This window comes from Hyalella azteca, unplaced genomic scaffold (assembly GCF_000764305.2).
Source record: "Hyalella azteca isolate HAZT.00-mixed unplaced genomic scaffold, Hazt_2.0.2 contig16463, whole genome shotgun sequence".
Lineage (NCBI taxonomy): Eukaryota > Metazoa > Arthropoda > Malacostraca > Amphipoda > Hyalellidae > Hyalella > Hyalella azteca.
Genome location: NW_025946286.1, coordinates 437,127 through 460,741, shown reverse-complemented (window position 1 = coordinate 460,741; position 23,615 = coordinate 437,127). Strand labels below are relative to the sequence as shown.

Below are 23,615 nucleotides of genomic sequence, written 5' to 3'. Positions count from 1 at the left end.
GATTTGCCAGTTCAAACTAAAAATATTGTTCGATATATTGAAAAAACTAATAAGAAAATTGCGAATAAAACAAATTCTCTGGTCTTCAATGAAACCTGCTTGAAAGAAGAAATTCTGCCAACCTATACTAAATATATATACACACACATATCTTATAATGTATAAGATATGTGTGTGAGCAGACTCAGGGTTCCTGTTGGCGCTGGTGCTGATCGTAGTGGTTGGCTCCCTCTTCAACTACGCCCTCTTTCTGTGCACCGCCGTGACCTCGGCCCTCACCACGTCCCTCGTGGGCGTCGCCAAGAATGTCGTGCAGACCCTGGGGGGTTTCTTCGCCTTCGGTGGGGTGCGTTACCACCCGCTCAACGTCACCGGTGAGTGCGCTTATTATTTTTATCACTGATGCTTTACCTAAAATGGGTATGACCCCATAAATGAATGGGTTATATTGTCCAAATAGTGTCACACTTTCTGCATGTCGCACTGATGCGTCTTTTTGCCGGCAAAAATGATCTGGATGGCCCACACATTGGCAGGGCAAGATGTGCATCGCTATTTGGACCAAGTCTTACTTTTTATGAGTGTGTTCCTTCAGCGTATTTATCATCATTCAACACTCTAATATCTTTCATTGAAGTATTATATACTTCAGTACCCCAACATTCCTAAATTCTTTACTCTTGTTCATTATTCATTTCTCGTCTCCAGTTATGAAATTGTTTTATAAATGCAAATGGCTATCACTATTTATGAGACCAAATGTCCTATAGGCATCTTCAATATGTGTGATTAGAACGACATAATCTTCATGCAATCTTTCCCGTCCTTGAGATACATTAAAAGACTCTGTTTTTTACAAAGTTGTTCTTCATCCTTGCGTAGTCATTTGGAATAGATTTAGGCAGTAGCAATCCATAGCATAAGGCCAGCAGCTATCTCAATTAATTGTCAGTTATGGAAAGATCGGGTTCCAAAGGCCGGATCCCTTGTGAATCAAGTCACGAAAAGTACAAGAATCGGCAACAGGCCATGTGCCTATTTCTTCAGTGGGCCGACACTTCTATTCTATAGCATCTATTTATATAACGTAGAGCGGAGCCTGACAAGACACTGTACGTCTCTTGTTTTCCAGGCATTGTAATGAACACCGCGGGCGGGTTCCTATACGCTTACGTCAAGTACCGAGAGAAGCTCAAGTCCACGCAAGTCTTGCCAAAGTACGAGGTCCTCAAAGACCAGAACTTGAACCATGTCTTGTCCCCTCACAGCCACGGCGCTCGAACAGCACCTCACGAGCTCATGGATGTGAGGATATCCTGAGAGCTGGCCTCTCTAGGACACAGTATTACATTTCGTGCCTACTTCAAGTCCGAGATTATCTTAGCGGTAAGGAAATGTTCTGTAGAAAACTTTCTAATAACTGTGATAAGCTTTTTTAAATTTTAGCTTGATACGGCGATTTTCGTCTGAAATTTGCGTGGAGAAAAGAGTGAGTTTCGAGTATGCTTGCTTTTCGTCCGATCGTTAGCTTTTCAAATTTCATGATGTACTTAATGAGGGAAATGTAGTTCATGAATTTGAAGTAATCCTGGCAACTAGTCTCAGAAGACACCGCCGTAGTCACTGGTGACTGTCTCAGACATGTTGTCATCTCCAATGAGCTTCAAAACTCTTTAACTGTAGCAACCTCGCCCCTGTATTTTTTTAGGACTTGCACGAGCTTCTGCTCACTGCACCAGGCTTTGAACTGTGCTGCTTCAGCCGAGTTCCAGCATTGAACCTGCACGGAACTTATTTTATTAACTGAACCTTCATTGTGTGAGGTTAGAGATACCGGTGGCAATGGTCCTTCATCGTCCTGCACCCACGCAGGACGATGCAGGTACGGCTGCATGACGATATCGGTACGATATCATGACGATATGGGTGCGACTGCATCGTCTTGACCAGGGGTCACCAAACTTTTTTCACAGTGGGCCGGATAACTGAATGTATGACGAGCGCGGGCCGCATAGTCATTCTGTTCAATACTTGCAAGCCAGAACGAAAGCTCTGGAAAGAAAGACGAAAAACTAATTTTAGCATTCCACGTTAATCAAAAAACAAAGACAACCGACACTTTATTTACTAAAAAGTTTTCAAAGAAGGCAACGTAAGCAAAAAGATAGTTACATCAGACATAGTGTGCACATATCCGAATCTCACAAACTAAACAGCAAAGGTCAGTGAGATTTGTGAAACTGACGTTTGGCTTTCAAGATATCAATGTTTGATTTGGAATTGCTGCATCCAATCAAGAGAATTGCTTTCAAATGTTCATCAGTCAATCTCGTTCGAAGTGTTGACTTCACATACTTCATTTTGGAAAATGTTTGCTCACAGACATAAGTTGTTTTAAACACTGATACCATACAAGCGGCAAATTTCTTCAATTTCGGAAACTCAGGATCAGGTAAGCAGCGTTAAAATTCGACAAGTTTTCCTTCTCTGAGATTCTTTTTCAACAAGTCATTTGCTTGCAAATCACTGAGCTCCAACTGTAGTTCAAGTGTTCAACTGGCACATCATCAAGGTTACAATCAAACGGATTTTGGAACAGAAGAATATCACTATCAGTTCTGTCGAGAAATGAAAATCTCTTTAAAAAATGCTTCTTCAAGTCACGAACAATATTTTTTTGGAAAATCGAGGTTGACACCTTCAGCGATTGAAGGGCAAAACTCTCCGAAACAGTGAAAATGAGAGAAGTTATTTCCTTCCAGTTGTGCTTCAAACAATGACAGCTTTCTTCGAAATCCTTTGATGATTCTGTAGAGATCACAGACGAGGTTATCCTTTCCCTGAAGTTTCAAGTTCAGTTCATTCATGTGGGATGTGATGTCGACCAAAAAAGACAATTTTAACAGACAGATAGGATCTGACAGCTGTGAATCCGCTCTTATCTTTTTCAGTGAGAAAAACATCTATTTCGTTTCGGAGCTTGTAAAAACGAAACGGGACTTTACCACAGCTGAGCCATCTCACTGCTGCTTAATAAGGCAAGTCACAGAAATCAGAATCAATTTCTTCAAGAAAAGCCTGGAACTGACGGTGATTGAGTGCAACTGTGCAAGTCCCCGAATCAAGTTCACAGCAGAAACGACTGGTTTCAGTACACAAGAAATATCTAAATCTTTCCCACAGAGTGCTTGCTGATGTATGATGCAGTGTATGAACAGAGCACCTGGAATTTGAAGATCTAACTGAGTCCTGATCTGCCCCAGCAGCCCCACCAGACCCTTCCTCATTCCAGCCATGTTTTGACCTCCATCAACTGTAACACTTCGAAGCTGATTCCACGGAAGGTTATACATAGTCTTGCAGTTTTCTGCACTTCTATGAACTTCAGGAGGTCTCCTCACGCGCGAAGATTTCCTAGTATTATAAACATAAAATTTAAATTGTATCACAACATCTCGTGCTCCAACCGTTTTATTAGACAAATTAAAGTACCGTCGACGGGCCTGATGAACTAACGTCGCGGGCCGGATTCGGCCCGCGGGCCGTAGTTTGGTGACCCCTGGTCTTGACCAACGTAGGACGATGAGTCTGGCCAATTCAGTGCAATGCTTCCTATAGCCTATGGCTTCCTTAACAATTAAGAATTGTTAATCTTATTCAAATTTTATTCAGGAGTTCAAATGATTGAATTTCATGAAAGTTACTGCGCTTCCCTGTTATTAGATTTTAAGTTTTTGATATTTATTTCCAATTATGTTTTTTATAAAATTTCTTCTTAACTGTTTTAACTCATTACTAATTTATTAAGTTAACTAAGTGTCTTAACTTAATTATTCTCTACGTTGTTATTTGTTTGCGATCTGTGGTTGGGCAATCTTAACCGTCACTTCATCTCAAGTCCTGCAATTTTCATGTAGTGTGAAGTTATTTTATTAGCTTGCGAAGAATGAACCGTATGAAACGGTATGATTGATCACAAGTATGCCCTCGTGTATTTCATTTCGGTTTTCGGTTATTCACTTATTTCTCTTTAGTTCTTATAGTCAGTGTATTAGCTCTGAACTCAATCTTCGTCGCCGTGCAACACTTTGATCAAATAAAAAGCAATCAAGTTGAATAATCTAGCGATATTGCAATAATCAGGCCATTTTACAAGTTTATTCTCTTCTATTCCTGTTTTTGCCTCATTTGTTAATAATTTTTATTTGTAAAAATATAAAGAATGTATTTCAAGCTTACGAAATCTGCTACAACGTTTATTAAAAATCTTTGCCTTCTTGGAGTGCAATTTTAAAACTCGCTTTAAATTTAATCTTGAGTTAATCTTTTCAAATATAAGGCTGCGTTAGACGCTGAACTTGAAATTCAGTTCTGCTTTTGTTGCTTTTTATCAAAGAATTTTTTTGTTTTTCTTATGACCATTTACAGATTCGTTCATTTTCGATCATTTCGCATCTTCTCTACCTTCTTTGTGTCAACGATGTAACAGACATGCCACTGCTTATGCTACTTAAAATTATTTTATGATTTCTAGGAGAATTATATTTCTTGATGTTTACTCGTACGGGGATCTTATGATGAATTTCTGACGTCTAAACCCAAGGCCACGCTCTGCAAGCCATCATCTTATCCCGTTAATCAAACCAAACCTTCTGGGCACAAGTATCGGTGGCTTTATTCTATACAAAACCATAGTTATCAATAGGAAGCAATAGCATAGCCATTACCAACAAATATATGTGTTAACTGTCTTATCCCTATTATGCGGCTCATACTTCGACTAGGTGAATGCTCCCACATCGTAAGTCAAAGTTTGTATAAGCCGCTCGAATAGCGAGCTTTGCAAGACGTGGTGATCATAAAGTGACCAGTGCGAAGCGAGCGACAAATGAATTTTGCTTCTTTCTGTTTGAATATCCAAACCTAATATGAAAATTTGAAGTTCCTATTTGAAGTATTAGTATGGAGCGATAATTTGTATGGTCCTTGTTTTTTTTTTTAGTTAAATTCGGTGCAGTGACTTGGCATCAGCGGCCAATAAGACGTGAGGCATGATTTGTTAGCTTAGGCTTCATTAAATCGAGTTTCCGTTGATGACAAGTTTCATCAAATCAAAGATTTCAAACTAAATTGTTTGATATTTTCGCGAACTACGGTGTTGGGCTGCTTTCTTGTGTGCGATATTGTGGCTTTGAATCAAGCTCATTGTTGGCAAGTCTTTTTTGCGTAATAACCGCCGGCATAGTAACTTTATTTAACAAGTTTTGCAGCCAAAGGGTGTTACTTTCTGTTATTTTTTTATCGTCTAGTTCCTAGATCATTTTCTATATGCTCGATTTCTATGCATTCTAATAGGACATCCATGACCATTAGTTAGCAGTATACGTACAACATCTGATGCTGTAACTACAGGTAGGCAGCGTACACTGTACAGCCACTAATGCTGTACCTTAAGACCATTTACAAGCAACCCGTGTACATTGCACAGCCCAGGGGCCACACTCTCAAAATTCTTTAAACGTTAGTACTTACGCTCTATTTTCTTGTCTATGATCGGGCCGTCAATGCTTGACAGCATTTGCTTGAATGATTGGCTGATGAACTTACGATCTCTCAACTTTTTTGAAAGTTTAGGCCCTGATCTACAGCGTGTGTCAGTGTTCGTCCTGATATAAGCAAACTTCGACGCCACCTCATGACCGAGTGCAATGCAATGATCTGATTTACCGTCAATTTCTGTTGTCCCTTATTAGACTAATCTTGCGTACGTTTCTGATAATAATTATCTATTGTTTATCAAGTTGGATCGTATTATGAATGTTTGTACACATGTAAGTATTCTTTCATGTATAGCTGTTTGTAGTCCGAAAAGCGTTGTTGTCGGACCATCTGTTGCTTCAAAAACTGTCATGTCTTCATCTGGCGAAGTTTTCTCACTGAATGGAATAATACTTAACGTTTTGCTTCGAATTCTTATTTCTCTTGATAACGTTTTTTTGTTGATCATTCTTCAATTTGAACTCGAATGCAAGTTTTCAATAGTTTCACAGTTTAGATTTTCACGCGCGCGAGTGCATACTGGGAGCACATTAGGTGGTTCAGAATCAAACTTGGTTATTTATACAACAATAATATTGTTATTAATATAAATTAACTTGGTTATTTATACCCCAATGGTGGAAAGAACATCGTTTGGTATAGCTCGTTTATGTTCAGCTGTGACACTAGGAATCTTAGCATGAAGAGAAATCCACTATTTTCAATGATGTAGCCTTGTGGGCTATGTATAATATGTGCGCTTTAAAAACTTTTTGAGGCCGTGCTAACAATTGTCGCCTTTTGCTTAGTTTGAATCTTCGCCCATCGTCTCAGCACTCCATAACAATAGCATTAGGTCCTCGCACTTGTGGTCAGCAGCTGTGGTGGCCACAACCAATAACATTGAATAAACAATGCTTCTTCATTTGAATAATTTTCTCCGCATTTTAATGGGATAAAACTTTGATTACGGAATGTTTATGTTGAATATTTTCCAAGAAATAATGGATTTTATTATTTATATTTTATATCATTTGCATTTACAATGTAGGCAGATCATCCACTTCTGCGTTTCATGAGGAGTATTTTGTTCAATTTTATGAGGTTAGAATGTGTGATTGGAAATTTTATTATTGTTAATTAATATTGTTATGATTATTGCATGTTTACTTGTAATTCAAATCCATTTTTAGTTTTAAATTTTTTTGCTGTTAGAAGGGTCTAACTCAAAGAGAAATTATTATTATAATATAATAAATTATAAATCGAATTATGCATACTTTCCTATAGAGAACAGCCTTATTCTGGCTTCCTTTGAATTCTATTAGTAAGTAATAAGGAGATGATGTCTAATGGTTCTTGCCGGGAGTAGAAAATTTTCCCTAGTATAAATTTATAAGAAGAATCCTTATATAACCGTGATGTTCACGGTTACTCTATTGTGATGCTCATTCATTTTATAGAAAGTTTGAATGAGACTGAGTTTGATTTCCTCCTGCAATAATGGGTAGTGAAAAGTTGTACTCTATTAGGGAATAAACTTTCGACGGGTCTCTGTGATTAATTGAAAACGAAAAAAGGATAACAATTGTTTTGTAATGAGTCCGTTCAACTTTCATAGCTCATTGCGCCATCACAATTTTAATTAATTTTAGCAAAATTTAATGACCAAAACGTGTGATATCTGCTTGGGTTTGAACATATATGATTAGGATTTTACACGTTGTAGAGTTAAATATAACAATTTTTCACCAATGCTTGCATTGATAATGGTTAGTTATTCTGACAGATTAGGCGCCACGAAACCTAGCTCGAATAAGTGAGAGATATGAGAAATGGACTCATGAGGGAGAATTATTTATTTATAATATGCTTAAAGTCCATGAATAATAGTGGTAAATCTCTGAAAAATCCGGGTCTACAACCCTGTGAAATGTGTACAAAAAATGAATGTGTGATCATGTAGTATTACTGAGCCTTTCGGAAATGTTCTGTTTCTTACGGAAATGGTCGTGAGTTAGTTTAGTGGCCACGTGTTTACTAGCGCTTCAGCTATTTAGCTATCTCGCACCGAAAGTCATGTTGAACATCACCAAAGAGGTGGAAGGTCTCAATTATCGAAAGTTTCTCAAATCAAAAATGGGTCATCACCCAAAAGGGGTGGAAGGTCTCAGTTGTCCAGCCCGCTGAAGCTGGCTCAAGGGAAGCAGCGTTAGCATCTCAAAGAGACGAAGTGACAAGGTGGGACAGGTGAAAAGCAACATAAACAAAGACACTCGAACAAGAGGTCGCTTACACGGGACGTCGGCCACCCGCACGAGAGAGACAGAGAAGGGAAATGTAAGGAATCCTACCGACATAATAACTTAACCCCACGACTGAGACACACAGTCAGATACCGCGAGCTCAGCGGTGGGGCGCTCAGGAACAATCCCCCTAGGAGCGCGAAATCCCATAGGACTTCTGACACGCACAGACACGCGTCAGAAGCCCCCCCCTGAGGGGTGGTCGTGATAAAAATCACTGATAATACTATAGTAATTACAGCAGCCTCAACGTGGAAGATGAAGTAATCAGGACAATAATTTTACCATGATATGGCCTGTCGCCGATTCTGAACATCACTGAATTCTCAAAGCTTGATGCGGTTATCGAACCCGCAACTCGCTGTTCCAAAACTCCTGTGCTAAACCGCCCAGCCACCTTGCCGACTGGCGATTTGGACTAAAAGTTTTCACAATTGGCTGCTGGTTTTGAGTGAACAACTTGCTGCTCACAATTTTGTGCTCAGAACTTTTACTATTCGGCCACCCTGAAGCGCGGATTTGCTTATTACATCAAATAAGTTTTTTAGCATTTGTATTTGGTCGTTTTGGTATTAATCAATGCCAGAGGGCTGATAATTTATAATGATAAAGAATGTATAACTACTTTCCATATCATACAAAAAATTAGAGCATTATTTGGCCGTTAAACACTTTTTAATTCACGTAGGTTTTGATATTTATCTGAGAATAGTCGGCAGTTATTTATTTATTCACTGAGGAAAAAAAAGACGCAGACAAGGCCAGCGCAGTCTTCAACAAAGTAAGAGAGTGTTAATGGTTTGAATCGTGATTTATATTTAATCATGCGAAAACATTTCCCCTTTTAATCAATCCAAATTTGGCGTATTATGCCACTGCGGAAGTATAAGCGTTGAGCATCTACAACCAAAAGCTGGCAATCTGGCATGGCATGGGTAGGTAGCTATGATTTGTTCAGATACTATGAGCAGATGCCTCAGTTAATTTAATTACGAAGGGTTGTCATTCATATTAGAGAAGCAGTAAATAATGACATTACACATCGTTCTACTCAAATTCTGGCATTAATCAATGATTTACCTTAACGGCTTTACATCAAGTACGAATAGGTAGTGGTGTTTTTTTAGATTCCTGCCGCTCTTCAAATTCAGGAGCCTGGAGGTACCTATCTAATTCTCCACGACAATCGAAGGATCTTAACATCATCTCTTGTTTGCCTTAAGATTGCAACTGCAATTCAGGATTCCACTGAATTTTTGTGTCTCAATTTTGTGTTATAGTATTGTTATTCAACTTAACATAACATAACATAACATAGTGATGTCGGCTCTGAAGTGTAGGCCTGATGTGGCCTGTCGCCGATTCTTTTCCATTTCGTGCCTTGTCAAACCGGCATAGTAAGAAGTGAGAAAGTTGGGACCCGCAAACACTACGTGCGTCCCCGATCACTGCCAGAACTCAGAACTTATTCAAGTAATGGAGTATTTGATATTTCATCTGGTAGGGTAGCCTAAGACTAAGTAGGGTTGGCTTATGAAGGTTACCAACTTACCAAGGTAGATTAACTGGCTTGATTGCAACTTGCATTAACAAATAATTTTGTTTTGGGAGAATTGAATTCAAATTCAAGTTTACAATATACCTAGTGATGGTTTAAAAATTTAATCAAATTAGTAATTAAAATTGAACAGTATGTTTACAAACCTAAAATTGTACTTGACTGTCTTGACAAATGACATAATCTTTACTTAACTAACTTTAGCCTTTAGGCAGCTTAAGTAGTTAAGCCCCGGGCTGCTGGGGGCTTAGCCCCCAGCAGCCCAGCTGGCCTCAGTGGCCTGGGGCTCCCCGACTCAGTAGGGTAAACGCGGTATATTCCAACATCGTGGGTAATTCCGACACCTCTCTAGTTTTTCTTTTATATTAAGCTTTGTCTTAGTTCCACGCATTTGTTGATTGTTGAAATAGTGACGTCATATCTTTGCGCACCAAACTAGGGTAAACACCATGGTGGCAGGGAATTATTGTGAGTACTTATTGCCGCAGTGTGGAATTCTATATAGGTAATATATTCTCATGTCAATTTAAGAAAACGTATTGAAATACCAACCCTACCACCGTGTTACACCACCTTCCACCAGGATGGAATTCTAATTTTGAAGGTTCATATATTATTTCGATCCACCAAGACCACTTTTTCTATCCAACATTGTTATTTGAGGCAAAAAATGAACTTCTTAAAGGCTGTCTCTTATACACATCTAGATGTGTATAAGANTCTAGATGTGTATAAGAGACAGATCTCATACTTTGGTGTGATATCGAAAAGTTTGTTGGTATTGTCCAATCGTGAGATTTTTAAGATTCTGGATGTGTTTTATTTTTATTTTAGAATGTATTCATTGCAAAATGTGTCTGCTAGCCTACAGATAAACGACTAGTTAACTTGATTCGGCGTTGGCAACACGGGATTGGATTTCAAACCACGTTTGATTTCGGAAGAGCGGCAGGCAGTTTCCAATGAGCTCAGTTTATATGATTTCACTGCAGTGGAAGGTGAGGTGGTGTAACGCGGTGGTAGGGTTGATTTTTCGATACGTTTTCATATATTCACATGAGAATATATTAACTATACAGAATTCCACACTGCCTTCCACTGCAATGAAAATTTATAAACTGAGCTCATTGGAAACTACGTAATGTGCTTCCGAAATCGCGCGTGGTTTGAAATCCAATCCCGTGTTGCCAACGACTAATCAAGTTAACTAGTCGTTTATCTGGAGGCTTGCGGACACATTTTTGCAATGAATACGTTCTAAAATAAAAAAAAACATATCCAGCTTCATAAAAAATTCTGACGATTGGACAACACCCACAAAGTTTTCGATTTCACACAAAATTATGAGATAAACTTCCACTCTTTCATTGCTTACATTCACATGGCGTTTTCTGTTTACTTCTCACAAGAGGTGTCACACACTTATGTTTTGGTTGTGTCTAGTTTGATTTCACTATAAATAGACTTGATTCACGTTCCATTCTGAGATTTAAATGATTGAAAGTTTTTTTTAAATTATAAAAACCTATTTATACGTTCCAGATTTGAATTTTTTGCCCTATTATGTTGAATTTATCTTTATAAATTCACTTCAAATTCTGAATGATTTTGTCTGCCATCCCACGTTTTTGAACGTTTTGTGTCTTTTAGAAAATTTTTGTTGTTTAACATTGGAAACTATTTCATTATATAAAACATAGAGCATGTACCATATAGTGCATTAATAATACAAATTAATTTAATAAAAATTAATTTTTAATATAAAAAATATAATCAGATTTTTAATTAAACATTTTTCTAATAGAATTTAATTCTACAGCTTGTACCATCTAGTGTATTAAATAATAAAATTTGATTTAGTAAAATTTAATTTTAATTAATTTTTTAATTTAATTTAATTCTACAGCTTCAACCGGTAAAAATGAGCATCATAGGAATGAAAGTAAAACTGTCATTCATACATCACAAATTGAGTGAAAATGGATGGATTTGATAGGTATTTTATTAATCCTGTTTATACCGTATGTAAGAACGGAAATGACGTTTCTATTTCAGAATGATAATGGAAATGTTCCTACTATTTCAGAAACTTTTCTTGAATACACTTGCGAAAACTAAAGTGCAATCAATGAGGTCTTCGATAATGACAAAATTGTTCAATTTAAAAATTTTAGCTATATGAGTGAGACTGTCAAATTCGTCATTCGTCAATCATCATAGAAGCTGTAAGCGAAAATTCATTGTTTTTGATGTAAAAGAATGTTTTTCAATTATTTGTAGGAGTTATGAGTCCTTCGGTTGAGCTGAGTCCACAGGCGAGTTTGCAGGCGAGTCCGCAAAAGTGTCGATTCAGTTCTTGACTGATACCCATACTATTGTACAAATATTGTGGTAGACACATCATAAAGATGTTTCACTGCAAAGATTCTTATTTAAAGGATAATAAATTGATTCGTAATTGTTTACTTCCACCTATAGATATAAATGTACATCATTCAATATATTTTAATTGCTTCTCATGAATTCGCATTAAAATATTTATTTTGAAATCAACCATATCAGAGTAACGAAATAATTTGTTCACGTTTTAGGCTTCCGAAAATATTTCAAACCTCTATCAAAAATATCATAATTAATCATTCTCTTGCATTGAGCATATGAACGTTATGCCTCGTGCTGCCGCATCCGTGATCGTCATTCGTTTCTGTCAGTTGTATGCCGGGAGCTTACTTTCGTTGTTCTATGTAGTCTCACTCCCATGAATTGCGTGTTTATTGTGTGCATCATGGAAAAGTTCTTTGCTGTCACATTAAGAGACAAATCTTTAACGAACTAGTACTTTTTATAATTTCAATTGTTGAGTGCAAGCTGCCCTGCAGACACGCAACATTTCCAATTTAAGTGATTACTTTATAGAAACTTTTTATACCTTTACCTATACGTGTTTAAGCCTATAAGAAGTTTATTTTTTTGCCTCAAATAGTGTTGTATAGAAAAACTGGTCTAGGTGTAGCGAAAATAATATATGAACTGTAAATTTTAGAATTCCATCCTGCTTATCGGTCCATTGCCGTGCGGCGGTCTTAACCCTTCGCAAGGCCCCATGCCCTTGGCCCTTGCCCCTTGGGCCCCTCTTGCAAGTTGTAATGGTCTAAACTCAACAGTTCGACCCCATGGTCTCATCACAACTCCCTTTAGAAATATGTGGAGTTTCGAAATTGATAGTAATAAATCAATAAATATTTGAACTGGGAAATTCCTTAGTTACTTACGTTGGTTCCACAATGATATCAATGACGTAAAAAATGACAATGACATTGGTTAAGCCTCAGCCATGATTCTAGCTTTGCTCAGTCCTTTCACTTTTACCTTGTAATTCATGATTTTTTTTGGTCAAAGTAAAGAACAAAGTAGGCAGTATTGAGGATGGCCATTTCACCCCTGCCATGGAGGAGAAAGTAAAAAGTTTGACATCAGGAACAGAGGCTGCAGCAGCTGCAGTTGAGATGGATGAGATTGTGAAACTTGTCGAGGACAAAACCAAGGAGAAGAGCTTGGAAGCTGAAGATAGGGCACGCAGAAGCACGAATTTGATTGTTTTTGGTATACCTGAACCCACAGAAAGTGATGAACAAAAAAGGAAGAGGGACGACATCAAGGAGTCTGAGAGGATACTGGCTGAAGTGGGCAGCACCCAGAAGCCGCGTGAAATAAGGCGCCTTGGAAACTTCAGAGAAAGGGCTGAGAGACCTAGACCTCTACGCCTATCTTTCGCCACCCAGTCAGAAAGGGATGATGTTATGCAAGCCATTCACAAGATAAAAAATGAGGCTCGTGGGGGAGGCGATCACCGGGATGATAAGTTATGCATGGAGATAAGTGCTAGGAAAGACTTGACCCCTACGGAGAGGAAAGAGGAAGAAGCACTGTTCAAGGAAATGAAAGAACAAGAACAACAATCAAGAGCGGCGGGGGACGACATCGCCAAGTGGGTGAAAAAAAAAACGGCAAGGTGGTCAACGTGGGCAAATACCCACCACAACACTAGGAGCGAACAAAGCCAACGAAACTTCACCTGCACATAGTTTTAACCATACAAGCACTTTTTCTTCTTCTACTAGCACGAACAAAACTGTAAATGCGTTTGATGTTTTTAAACCATTGGACTCAGTCGTATGTCTATACACAAACGCAGACAGCTTGATGAACAAGCGCAATGAACTAGATGCCCTCATAGACATCCACCAACCATCTGTGGTTGGAATAGTTGAGGTGAAACCAAAGAACCAGCGTTTCAACGTTCAAGAGTGTGAGATTGCCCTTCCAGGATTTGAAAGTTTTCACAATTTGGAAAGCAAAGGAAGAGGAATCTGCCTGCACATCAAAAGTGAGCTTAACCCCTCATTCAAAGACGTGAAAACTGACTTTGAGGAGTGCATGTTTGTCGACTGTAAACTCAGCAATAGCGAAACCTGGACCATAGGCCTTGTTTACCGCAGCCCCAGTAGCTCAGAAGACAACAACCAGAACCTGAACCAACTACTGAGAATGGTGACAGAGGCTAAACCCCAGCACCTGCTTGTACTAGGTGACTTCAATTTTCCAGAAATAGACTGGGATAGAGAATTAAGCAGAGCAAGCACAAACCACCCTGCCAGCAAGTTTCTCACTGTATTTAAGGACACCTACCTTATCCAGCACCAGAGAGGGCCAACTAGGCTCAGAGACGGCCAGTGCCCAACGCTAGACAACTTGGTATTGACAAACCGGCAGGACCTGGTAAACGAAATAACCACAGCCTCAGCACTTGGTAAAAGCGACCACACCACACTCCTCATAAACGTCGCCTGCAACTATTAGAAACTGAAAAAGCCAGCGCGACCAAACTTTCTCAAAGCAGACTACAGCCGGATGGGGGAGGACCTCGACCACGTTATCTGGGATGAGGAGCTGGGAGAGAAGGATGTAAACGAGGCATGGACTGTTTTCAGGACCCACCTGGAAAACATGATTGAGAGATTTGTACCGAAAGTCCGAAACTCGGGGGTACAGAAGAAGAAATGGCTTGACTGTGGAACCTTGACCTCTGTCCGCAAAAAATACAAGTTGTACCGGCGTTGGCTGCAGACACAAGCAGGTGAGGACTACAGAGCGTATGCCAAAGCCAGGAACCAAGCAGCAAGAGCATGCCGTGCTGCCAAGCAAAAACTAGAGGCGACCATTGCAGCCCAGGCAAAAAATCACCCCAAGTCTTTTTGGTCGTACGTTCAAGCCAAAACAAAGACAAGATCAGGCGTTGCAGACCTGAGAAAAGAGGATGGAACAAAGACCACTTCAGACAAAGAGAAGGCAGACCTCTTGAACAATTTTTTTCAAAGCGTCTTCACAGAGGAGAAAGGAGGTGACCTGCCTGACATGCCTGAGTACACATACGACAGGGAGCTGTCAGACTTCCAGATTACAGAGGAGGCAGTGAGAAAGCAGTTGGCGAGCTTGAAGAAGGACAAAGCCCCAGGCCCTGATGGCATCAGCCCCCGTCTGCTTGCTGAACTTGCTGAACCTCTTGCCAAGCCCATTGCCATCATCTTTAGGAAGTCCCTGGAGTCTGGCACCATAGCAGGAGACTGGAGAACCGCCAATGTGACCCCCATCTTCAAAAAGGGCAGTCGCCTTCTAGCCAGCAACTACAGGCCTGTCAGTTTGACCTGCATTTTATGCAAGTGCATGGAGGCCCTCGTCAAGGAGCAGATCGTCGACCACCTGCAGCGGAACAGCCTGATCAGCAGAAAGCAGCATGGCTTTACCAAGGGGCGGTCTTGTGTCACCCAGCTCCTTGAGACCCTAGACATCTGGACTGAGGCACTAGACGAAGGAGGATCCATCGACGCGGTCTACATGGACTACATGAAAGCGTTTGACAGTGTGCCGCACAAACGACTTGTAGCGAAGGTGGAGGCTCATGGCATCAAGGGGAGAGTACTCCAGTGGGTCAGAGATTTTTTGGCAAACCGTACTCAGCGAGTCATCGTGAACGGTGTGTCGTCAAGTCCAGCAGATGTACGGAGCGGTATTCCGCAGGGAAGCTGTTTAGGGCCCATTTGCTTTGTGATGTACATCAATGATCTACCGCGCCATGTCCAGAGCCACATCGAGCTATTTGCAGATGATACAAAGGTCTTCGCCCGCAGTGACATCCCAGAGGCAAGAAAAACCCTGCAGGAGGACCTGGACAGACTCCACAAGGGCTCTATGGACTGGCAACTGCACTTCCACCCCGAAAAGTGCAATCTGCTTCGCCTTGGATACGCCAGCGACACCATCCCGTACACCATGAGAGGCTGCAATGCTCAAGGCGAAGAGTACGTGACCCCACTGAAGGAAAGCGACACCGAAAGAGATCTAGGAGTAGTGATCGACAGGGACCTGAGCTTTAAAGGCCAAGTAGCGCAAGCAACAGCTAAGGCAAACAGAGTACTGGGTGTTATAAGGCGAACCTTCGACTGCATCACGCCTGAGATCTTCATCCAGCTCTACAAATCCCTCGTTCGACCGATGCTCGAGTATGGCCACTCAGTCTGGCAGCCAAGGCACAAGACTCTGTGCTCCGACCTGGAGGACGTTCAGAGGAGGGCAACCAAGCTTATCGCAAGCCTCAAGGACAAGCCGTACCCAGAACGCCTCGCCTTGCTCGGTCTACCCAGCTTGGAGCACAGAAGATTAAGGGGGGACATGATAGACGCTTTCAAGTACGTCCACGGCGCCTACGAAGCTGACCGCCCCCAGCTGCACCTTCACGACGGCAGAGATACCCGCGGGAACAGCCTGAAACTCACCAAGGGCCGCTGCAGACTGAACATCAGAGCCGGCTACTTCTCCTACAGAGTCGTGTCAATATGGAACAGCCTGCCGGACAGCGTCGTCACTGCCCCCTCTATTAACGCCGTCAAGATCAGGCTCGACAAGCACTGGGCAACACGCAGAGAACGGTTCGACCCCGAATGCTGTCATTAGCTCCCCTTTTGGCATTTCTAGACTAACTGCTAGCCACGCATGCGACAAGTAGTCAAGAAGCAACCCAACTAGGCCAAATAGTCAAGAAGCAACCCAACTAGGCCAAATAGTCAAGAAGCAACCCCCCAACCAGGTGTGGTGAACAGGCCGCAAGGCCTTTTACACTGAACTTATCAAGTATCAAGTATGATGTTAGAACTTCGATATTCAAATGTTGAAACTACTGTCAAGTGTCAATATCACAATCAAAATTATTTCACAATCAAAAATATGTTATAATATCACAATCAAAAATATTATTCACAAATAACCATCCATTTCAATGCCAAACTGGTCCCATCTTCACGCTAGCCATATGTAAACATATGGCTAGCGGTGACATCACACACAAGAACACGTGGGAGACAAAAAAAAAGCAATATTTTGCTGTACCACAAACAAATAAATGTCAATAATTAGCAATGGAAAATGTGTTTCTGCAACATTTTGAGAGACTGTGCCTAAGCAGAATAATATATTGTTATTATTATAGTTATATAGTATACATATATACTAACAATAAAATAGTTCCTTTGATGGCCACTGCTGACGCTAGCATCTGGATGTGGAAGCATAATCTTTGTTTAAAATTCAAACAATTTAATATCTTACTGCGCCACAAGTTAATACATTTAAATAATTAATAATGGAAAATATGTTGCTGGAACACTTTAAGAGACCGGACCTAAATAGAATACGATATTATTATTATATTAAAAATTTAGGCTCTATGACTTGTATACTATGCGTACCTAGGATTTCAAATCGATGCATGCATTCAAATTCAAATAAGGCCCACCCACGGACAGTGTAGCTGTCAGCTGCTCAGCTCACCTCTCTTCAGAAGTGTGAAAGCTTTTGCCGGTGAAGGTGTGTTTTACGATCGGTCCGTAAAGAAGCATTGATCGGTTCAAAATGACATAAGACCAGGTTCTTTTGAATAACCTATAGAATTGCACCATGGTAAACGCGGTATATTCCGACACATTAAGGATGCATCGAGAAATGAAAAACTATAAAAAAAATAACCGGATGTGTTACTCCAGTTCTGTTTGCTTTATGTGACTTGCAAAACACCGTACTACGCGCCAGCAACGATGAAACGTCACAAAATGTTGCCATATTTATATAAAAGCCTTTTTTTTGATGATCTCACTGGGTAGCGTGCATTGTCTCTCTTTGGATCTCAATATTTTCCCGCTAGATGGCCAAGACCTAGTGTTTTGGCAGTAGTTAGACGCGCTAATGTATGACGTCACCATTTCAACCATCAACGAACGCATGGAACTAAAACAAAGCTTAATATAAAGGAAAAACTAGAGAGGTGACGGAATTACCTACGATGTCGGAATGTACTGCGTTTACCCTATTGCCAAAACACTAGGTTTGGGCCGTCTGGCGGGAAAATGTTGAGATCCAAAGAGAGACAGTACATGCCATGATGCCACCCAGCACCCAGTGAGATCATCGAAAAATGTGTCAAAGTTGATAGTTAACCTTGCTCTTGCTGATTTCAAGTGGTAAATAAATTAATAGATGATTAAGTTAAGAAACGGATTTAGACACATAAAAGCTAATTCTGACACAACTTGAATTGGACACACACAGCTCGTTCCAAGCAGTGTGCAAAAATTAAAATTTTCTTAATTATAAGCCTAATTAAGTAGTGTTCAATATTCAATAGTGTTCTAATTCAAAGCCTAGTTGTATTCCAATACAGCTCGCGCAGCGATCGGAATTCGAACACAAGGATGTCGGAATTACGATTAGTAGAGTTTGAAGCGTGGCTGGAATTCGTCTCACAACTTGCCGAATTTAGTCACACAGCATCGGAATATAGGGATTTGGTAAGTTAGCATTCTAAAGGCTTTTAAATAAATATGGCAACACTTTGTGACGTTTAATTGTTGCTGGTACATAGTGTGGTGTTTTGAGAGTCACGTAAAGCAAACAGAACTCGAGTAACGAGTTATTTTTTATAGTTTTATATTTTTTATAGTTTTTCATTTCTCGGTGCGTCCTTAACCCTTTCACGGGTAAGTTACCATATATGATCACTTGAAATTGCGTCACAAAAAGCCTCCCCACGGCTTCCTGTTTGTTTTGTTTTTGAGGCATCCTTATAATGCCTCAGTCAATCACTAATTATCTGACCATCGTTCTATCTATGTATAGCATCACCAACTGCAAAGTCCACAAATTTAAATAAGAGCATTTAAATGAAGGTTTTGACTTGGACATTGGAACTGACGCTCTTTCCGCATTTTCTTCAAAAGGTGGAAGTATCAATATATATATTTATTTATTTTGGCAACTTGATTAAATTTAATTAAATTAAATTTTTATGTTTCTAATTTTTCATTTGCATAAACTGAATTTTAATTATAAAGAAAAATTTTGTGTACTGATCGCATTTATTGAATTCTTCAAGTGCGATTTAAACCTTCAATAGGCAAAATTCGCAAGCATTCATAGAAATAAATATATTGTATAATACTTCTTACTTTCTTGAAATGGTTTCTGAAATTTTAATTTCTGGATATTTCAATGCTTGCCCGCTAAAGGGTTAATGTGTTAGAATATACCGCGTTTACCCTAGTAAGCCTATGCCCAGTATTGGAATATTTTTACTTGTTTCTGAAATTCTTGCAGCTCCATTGTGACTGTGATAAATTTTTTTTTTACAATTGGAATCTTGCAGCCTGATCGTGCACTTTTGTTAACAATTAGATAGGAGGTACTAATTCATCTGGTCCTGGTGGAAATCTCACATTTCCAGAAATGGTGGGAAAGTCACGGCCCTAAAGGTACCTAGATATTTTCCACATTCAAGTAAGCCTCAGACCTCAGTTGAGCTCATTTAGCCTCATTAGGCTGCTGGGCCTGGGGGCTTAAGCTGGGCCAGGCCACTGAGGCTAGGCTGGCCAGCACCAGCAGCCAGCTTAACTTAAGGTCTTGGCCCAGGCCCAGGCTACCCTCCCAGGCTCCAGTCCAGGGCCAGGGAGTGCAATATGCTCTCTCTGCAATCTGCATTATGGCACAAGGCTGGAAAAGTCCTATTTTTTTCTGAAATATTGCGGCTCTAATATCATACAATTTCAGTAGGTATGAAATCTAGTGGCTCTAATTTTATAAATTTTTGTTTGATTGAAAAAATTAGGGTTTGCACTTTGCAAACATGTTGTTTATTAAAATTTTCAACTTTTGCAATCCATAGCATACACAGTCAAACGAGGTAATAAGGGATGGGCCTGGTAATATGGGACAGTCCTCCAACATTTCATAGAAATGTTGTAGCTGCTAAACTAATGATAATATTACAAAACAAAAAATAGTATAATAAATTTCAACATTTTTCCTATCTGTGTAACATAAAGCAAGTTAAGGAATCATACATTTACTACCTTCAAAAAATCCTTGAAAAAAAATGTGAAGAGTGAGATTTTGGAGAAATACCTCTACTAAAGTCTGTAGCAAAAAAAAATATATATTTACTGTATTAAAAAATTTTACTTACATAAAAGTTGCACATAGGTGTTGACTTAAAAATGTGATTGACAGAATTAGTGTATCTCATTCCAGAAAAAATGGCGGCCATTTCCGCATGACGGGGCAATAAGGGACACCCCCTTGGGGTAATAAGGGACGCCCCTAAAAACTTGTTTACAGTAGAGCCTTGATTAGCAAAGGCTCCAGTTAACAAAAAAAAATCAATTAACAACAAAGACTTTTGATTAGATTTACCTAGCTTGGCAAAAAAATTTCACTTGACAAAAAATTAGTGCATCATTGGCGATGATCATTTGGTCATCACCAAACTGTGCATAGAATGTCATAGATAGAATTATTCACTGGGCAACATAGCATGAAAAATAATTAACCTAAACTATGATTTTTTTCTCAAAAAATATGATGGTCGTCACTAAATATGATGGTATTCCTTTGTGTTTCAGGCATGATTTTTACAATATTTTTTCATTATAGTGAATTCACTCGACTTAATCAAAATGGTGTGACATTACAAGCCGTCCTGTAAGCTTACCTACAGAAGAAATGCTATACAGCTTCTGATATGAAGCTTGCAATGGACAAGGTTGTTGTCAATGCTTAATGGCATGTCCATGGATTAGGTATTATCATATCAATAATACAGTGATGTATGGAGAAGGTAATATCATATCAATAAAGGAAGAACGAGTAAAAATGACAGAAAATGTCATTAATATACATCTGCATTATCTAAAAAGGAAGAGGAGGACTTCAGATTACTGTTAGTTATGAATGAGCACACTCTGCATGCTTCAAATGTTTTAAAATGGAGTTTTATCTCAAGTGTCCCTTATTACCCTGTTCCCAGGGTTAGTTCAGGATGCTTTTATTTTGCGTCTGGCACCTTAGGTATAGCATATGGAATTTTTTCAGAGATGCCATACGATAGCCCTTGCAAATACCTTTAAAATGAGCCCATATTCATTTATGAATGTTTCATGGTCAGAAGTTATTAACAAAAAATGATCAAAACCGTCCCTTATTACTCCGTTTGACAGTATACTTCAATGCTCCCACCACCAGCAAAAATAACATGCAGAATGTAATAACAAGTCAACTCAAAACATTTCCTCCAGGAAGATTGCATAGTTGCGGTTACGTCAGAATGGTCATGTACTGCATTATCACAAGTACAGTAGCTGCTTAAGTGAAAACAAATGCTAGTGACTGTTTTTTGTAGGGACTGTAAATAATATGCGTTTAAAAATTACTTTTTAAAGACAACACTTCCAAAGAATCCAGTGTCTCCAATCTTACAAATGTACAATGAATTTCTCATTTAATTTTCAAATTAAAAAATTAGTTTGTCAATTTTTTTTAATATATAAATTTTTTAATATATAATTTTTTTCAAAATTATTTATTCTATTAATTGATTCATGNACGTGGGTCGGGCTGGCTGTACCTTCACCATCAAATTTCCAAAATTCGTATGTTGTGTGCTTTTCGCTTTAATCATAAATCTGCCCGACACACTTTTTTTGGGACGAGCCATAATTCATTTTCTACTTTTTAGTCCAAAAGAAAAACGTGTTTTTTTAAAAAGTTTTTTTAAGTATTTTATTCTCATATATGGAAAAAATGCACTGTTGTGCTTGCCATGTCACGTCTGTCTGTCTGTCCGTCCATCTGTCCGTGACCTCAAGTTTTCGTAGTCAAGAAAATGCGCTCTCTGTCACTCATTGCAGTGAGTACCGAGTTATATTTTTATACATATTATGTAAAAAATTAGGGAAGGGCTGTATAAATCTGTGAAATTCGCATGCAAAATATCAGAGAGAACTCAACTCATACTCTCATAGTGGCAAAGAACATTTTTTTTGCCCTTCCATGCCTTCCTAGTTCTAAAGCATCCCACATTCAATTTTAGGGAAATAAAGATGCTTTTTGTAGTCTCGGTATAGAACCTGCTCTAATAAGAGGTTCTGGTGGTGGCAGGCTGGAATTCTAAGAATGGATGTTCACTTATAAAAAAGCTTTCCACCCAAGTTGAAAAGCTTTCCTTTCCTTGGATACAGTGCTCTGTCAGCCTACCAGGAGACTGACTATAAATGAAAAGGAGGATCAAAAGTGGACAAAATGTTTCAATTGTACCGTAAAGTGGGGTAACTTTGACCACTATTTTTTTCAAAATGATGCCATTTTTTTACTAGATAAGTTAAACTTAAATTGAAACATGCAAAATACAAGTCTATACTCTAGCTTTACTCACCATAAATTGCTGGCTCCTGCCTCTCATAGTTTTGATGTAATTTCAAAAAAAGTGATGGTCTTTGTTACCCCAGCTCTTGGGGTTTCTTTGACCAGGTAATAAATCAATTTTATTTTTTTGGTAAAATCCGAACTTCAAATAACTCCAGGTTGTGGTGCATTGTAGTAGAACTCTTCTAGTTACATATGCAAAAGACAAATTTTAGGAAAGTGTCATAGTTTGCAAATGGGGGGCACCGCCACCTAATGGGCAAAATGTGACCACCTAATGGCAGCCGTGACGGGGTAACATTGACTGATTTGGAAATTAAGTTAAAATTACCATATATAAGACTCTGTAGAGTCTGAAACATAAAGAAAAAACATTAATAGGTGTATCAAACATATGTAGCCTCAGTATTAGGCCTTTGATGGCCATTGACAAAATTTTTCTATGTCAAATCATTTTTGAGTTTTGGGGGTTTTTGTTAAAAAACGAAAAGTGGCCAAAGTTACCCCGCCGGTCAAAGTAACCCCAGTTTACGGTATAGTACATTAGGTTTGTAATAGAATTATTTGGATGTCTCTTGTTTGATAGATATTTTTTATTTATCTTGTATTTAATGGATTTTTAAAAAAATTCTTGGCCTTTTGTTTGTAATGATCAAGTTTCAGTTAAGTATTTAGTTAACCAGTACTGTAGTACATATACCATACTTGGGGGCGGGGCTTATGGGCACAACCAATCACAGCTTGAAAGCATCCCCATCAACCAATCACAGCTTGAAAGCATTTCCATCAACCAATCACAGCTAGAAAGCAGATAACATTACAATTCCATTATCCAATCACAGCTGGAAAGCTGAAAGTGGCTAAAATCACAAACCAATCACAGATGGAATTCTGGATAGGGATAGGATATGTAAATAATGGACTGAAAGTGTAAAGTTCCTGGCCTTTCCAAGCTTACAGGTCCTGCTTTCCAATATGCTATGTGTACTGGTTAATTTATTATCCCTCTAGAATTCCACACTGGGTGGTGGAATGAACCAAAATACTAAAAGTTGAAATAAGGTTAACTATTGTTGTATTCATTGTGGTGATGTTCATATATAAGCAAATCTTATTTTTATAATTAAATCCAATTCTAAATTTCTTAATATTTTTATTGCATTAATTCAAAATTATGAACGTAACTGCTATTGTTCTTCAAGTTCATTTTTGAGTCCTACAACTACAAGTAGATTAGTAAATATATTGGATACTTGCATTATCAATTTATCAGACATGAAAATAAAATGCTAAAAAAATTATCAAAATATTGGGTAGATGAGGGAATTAAAAATAAACCATTTCTAGAAAATCTCTGGTTTGCCACTATGGACAGAAGTTCTCTAAGATTACAGGTAAAAGCAATCATGTTA

At 38.9% G+C, this 23,615-nt stretch overlaps 1 protein-coding gene across 1 annotated transcript; it reads left to right on the top strand.

Moving 5' to 3' along the window:
- Nucleotides 1-182: 182 nt before the first annotated feature.
- LOC108667238 (UDP-galactose/UDP-glucose transporter 7-like) lies at nucleotides 183-7,014 on the top strand (the record flags this gene model as incomplete). The annotated part of the gene is made up of 2 exons (XM_047884918.1): nucleotides 183-374; nucleotides 1,133-7,014. Coding segments are annotated over 2 exons (380 nt in total), but the record flags the coding sequence as incomplete, so codon positions are not given.
- Nucleotides 7,015-23,615: the final 16,601 nt, after the last annotated feature.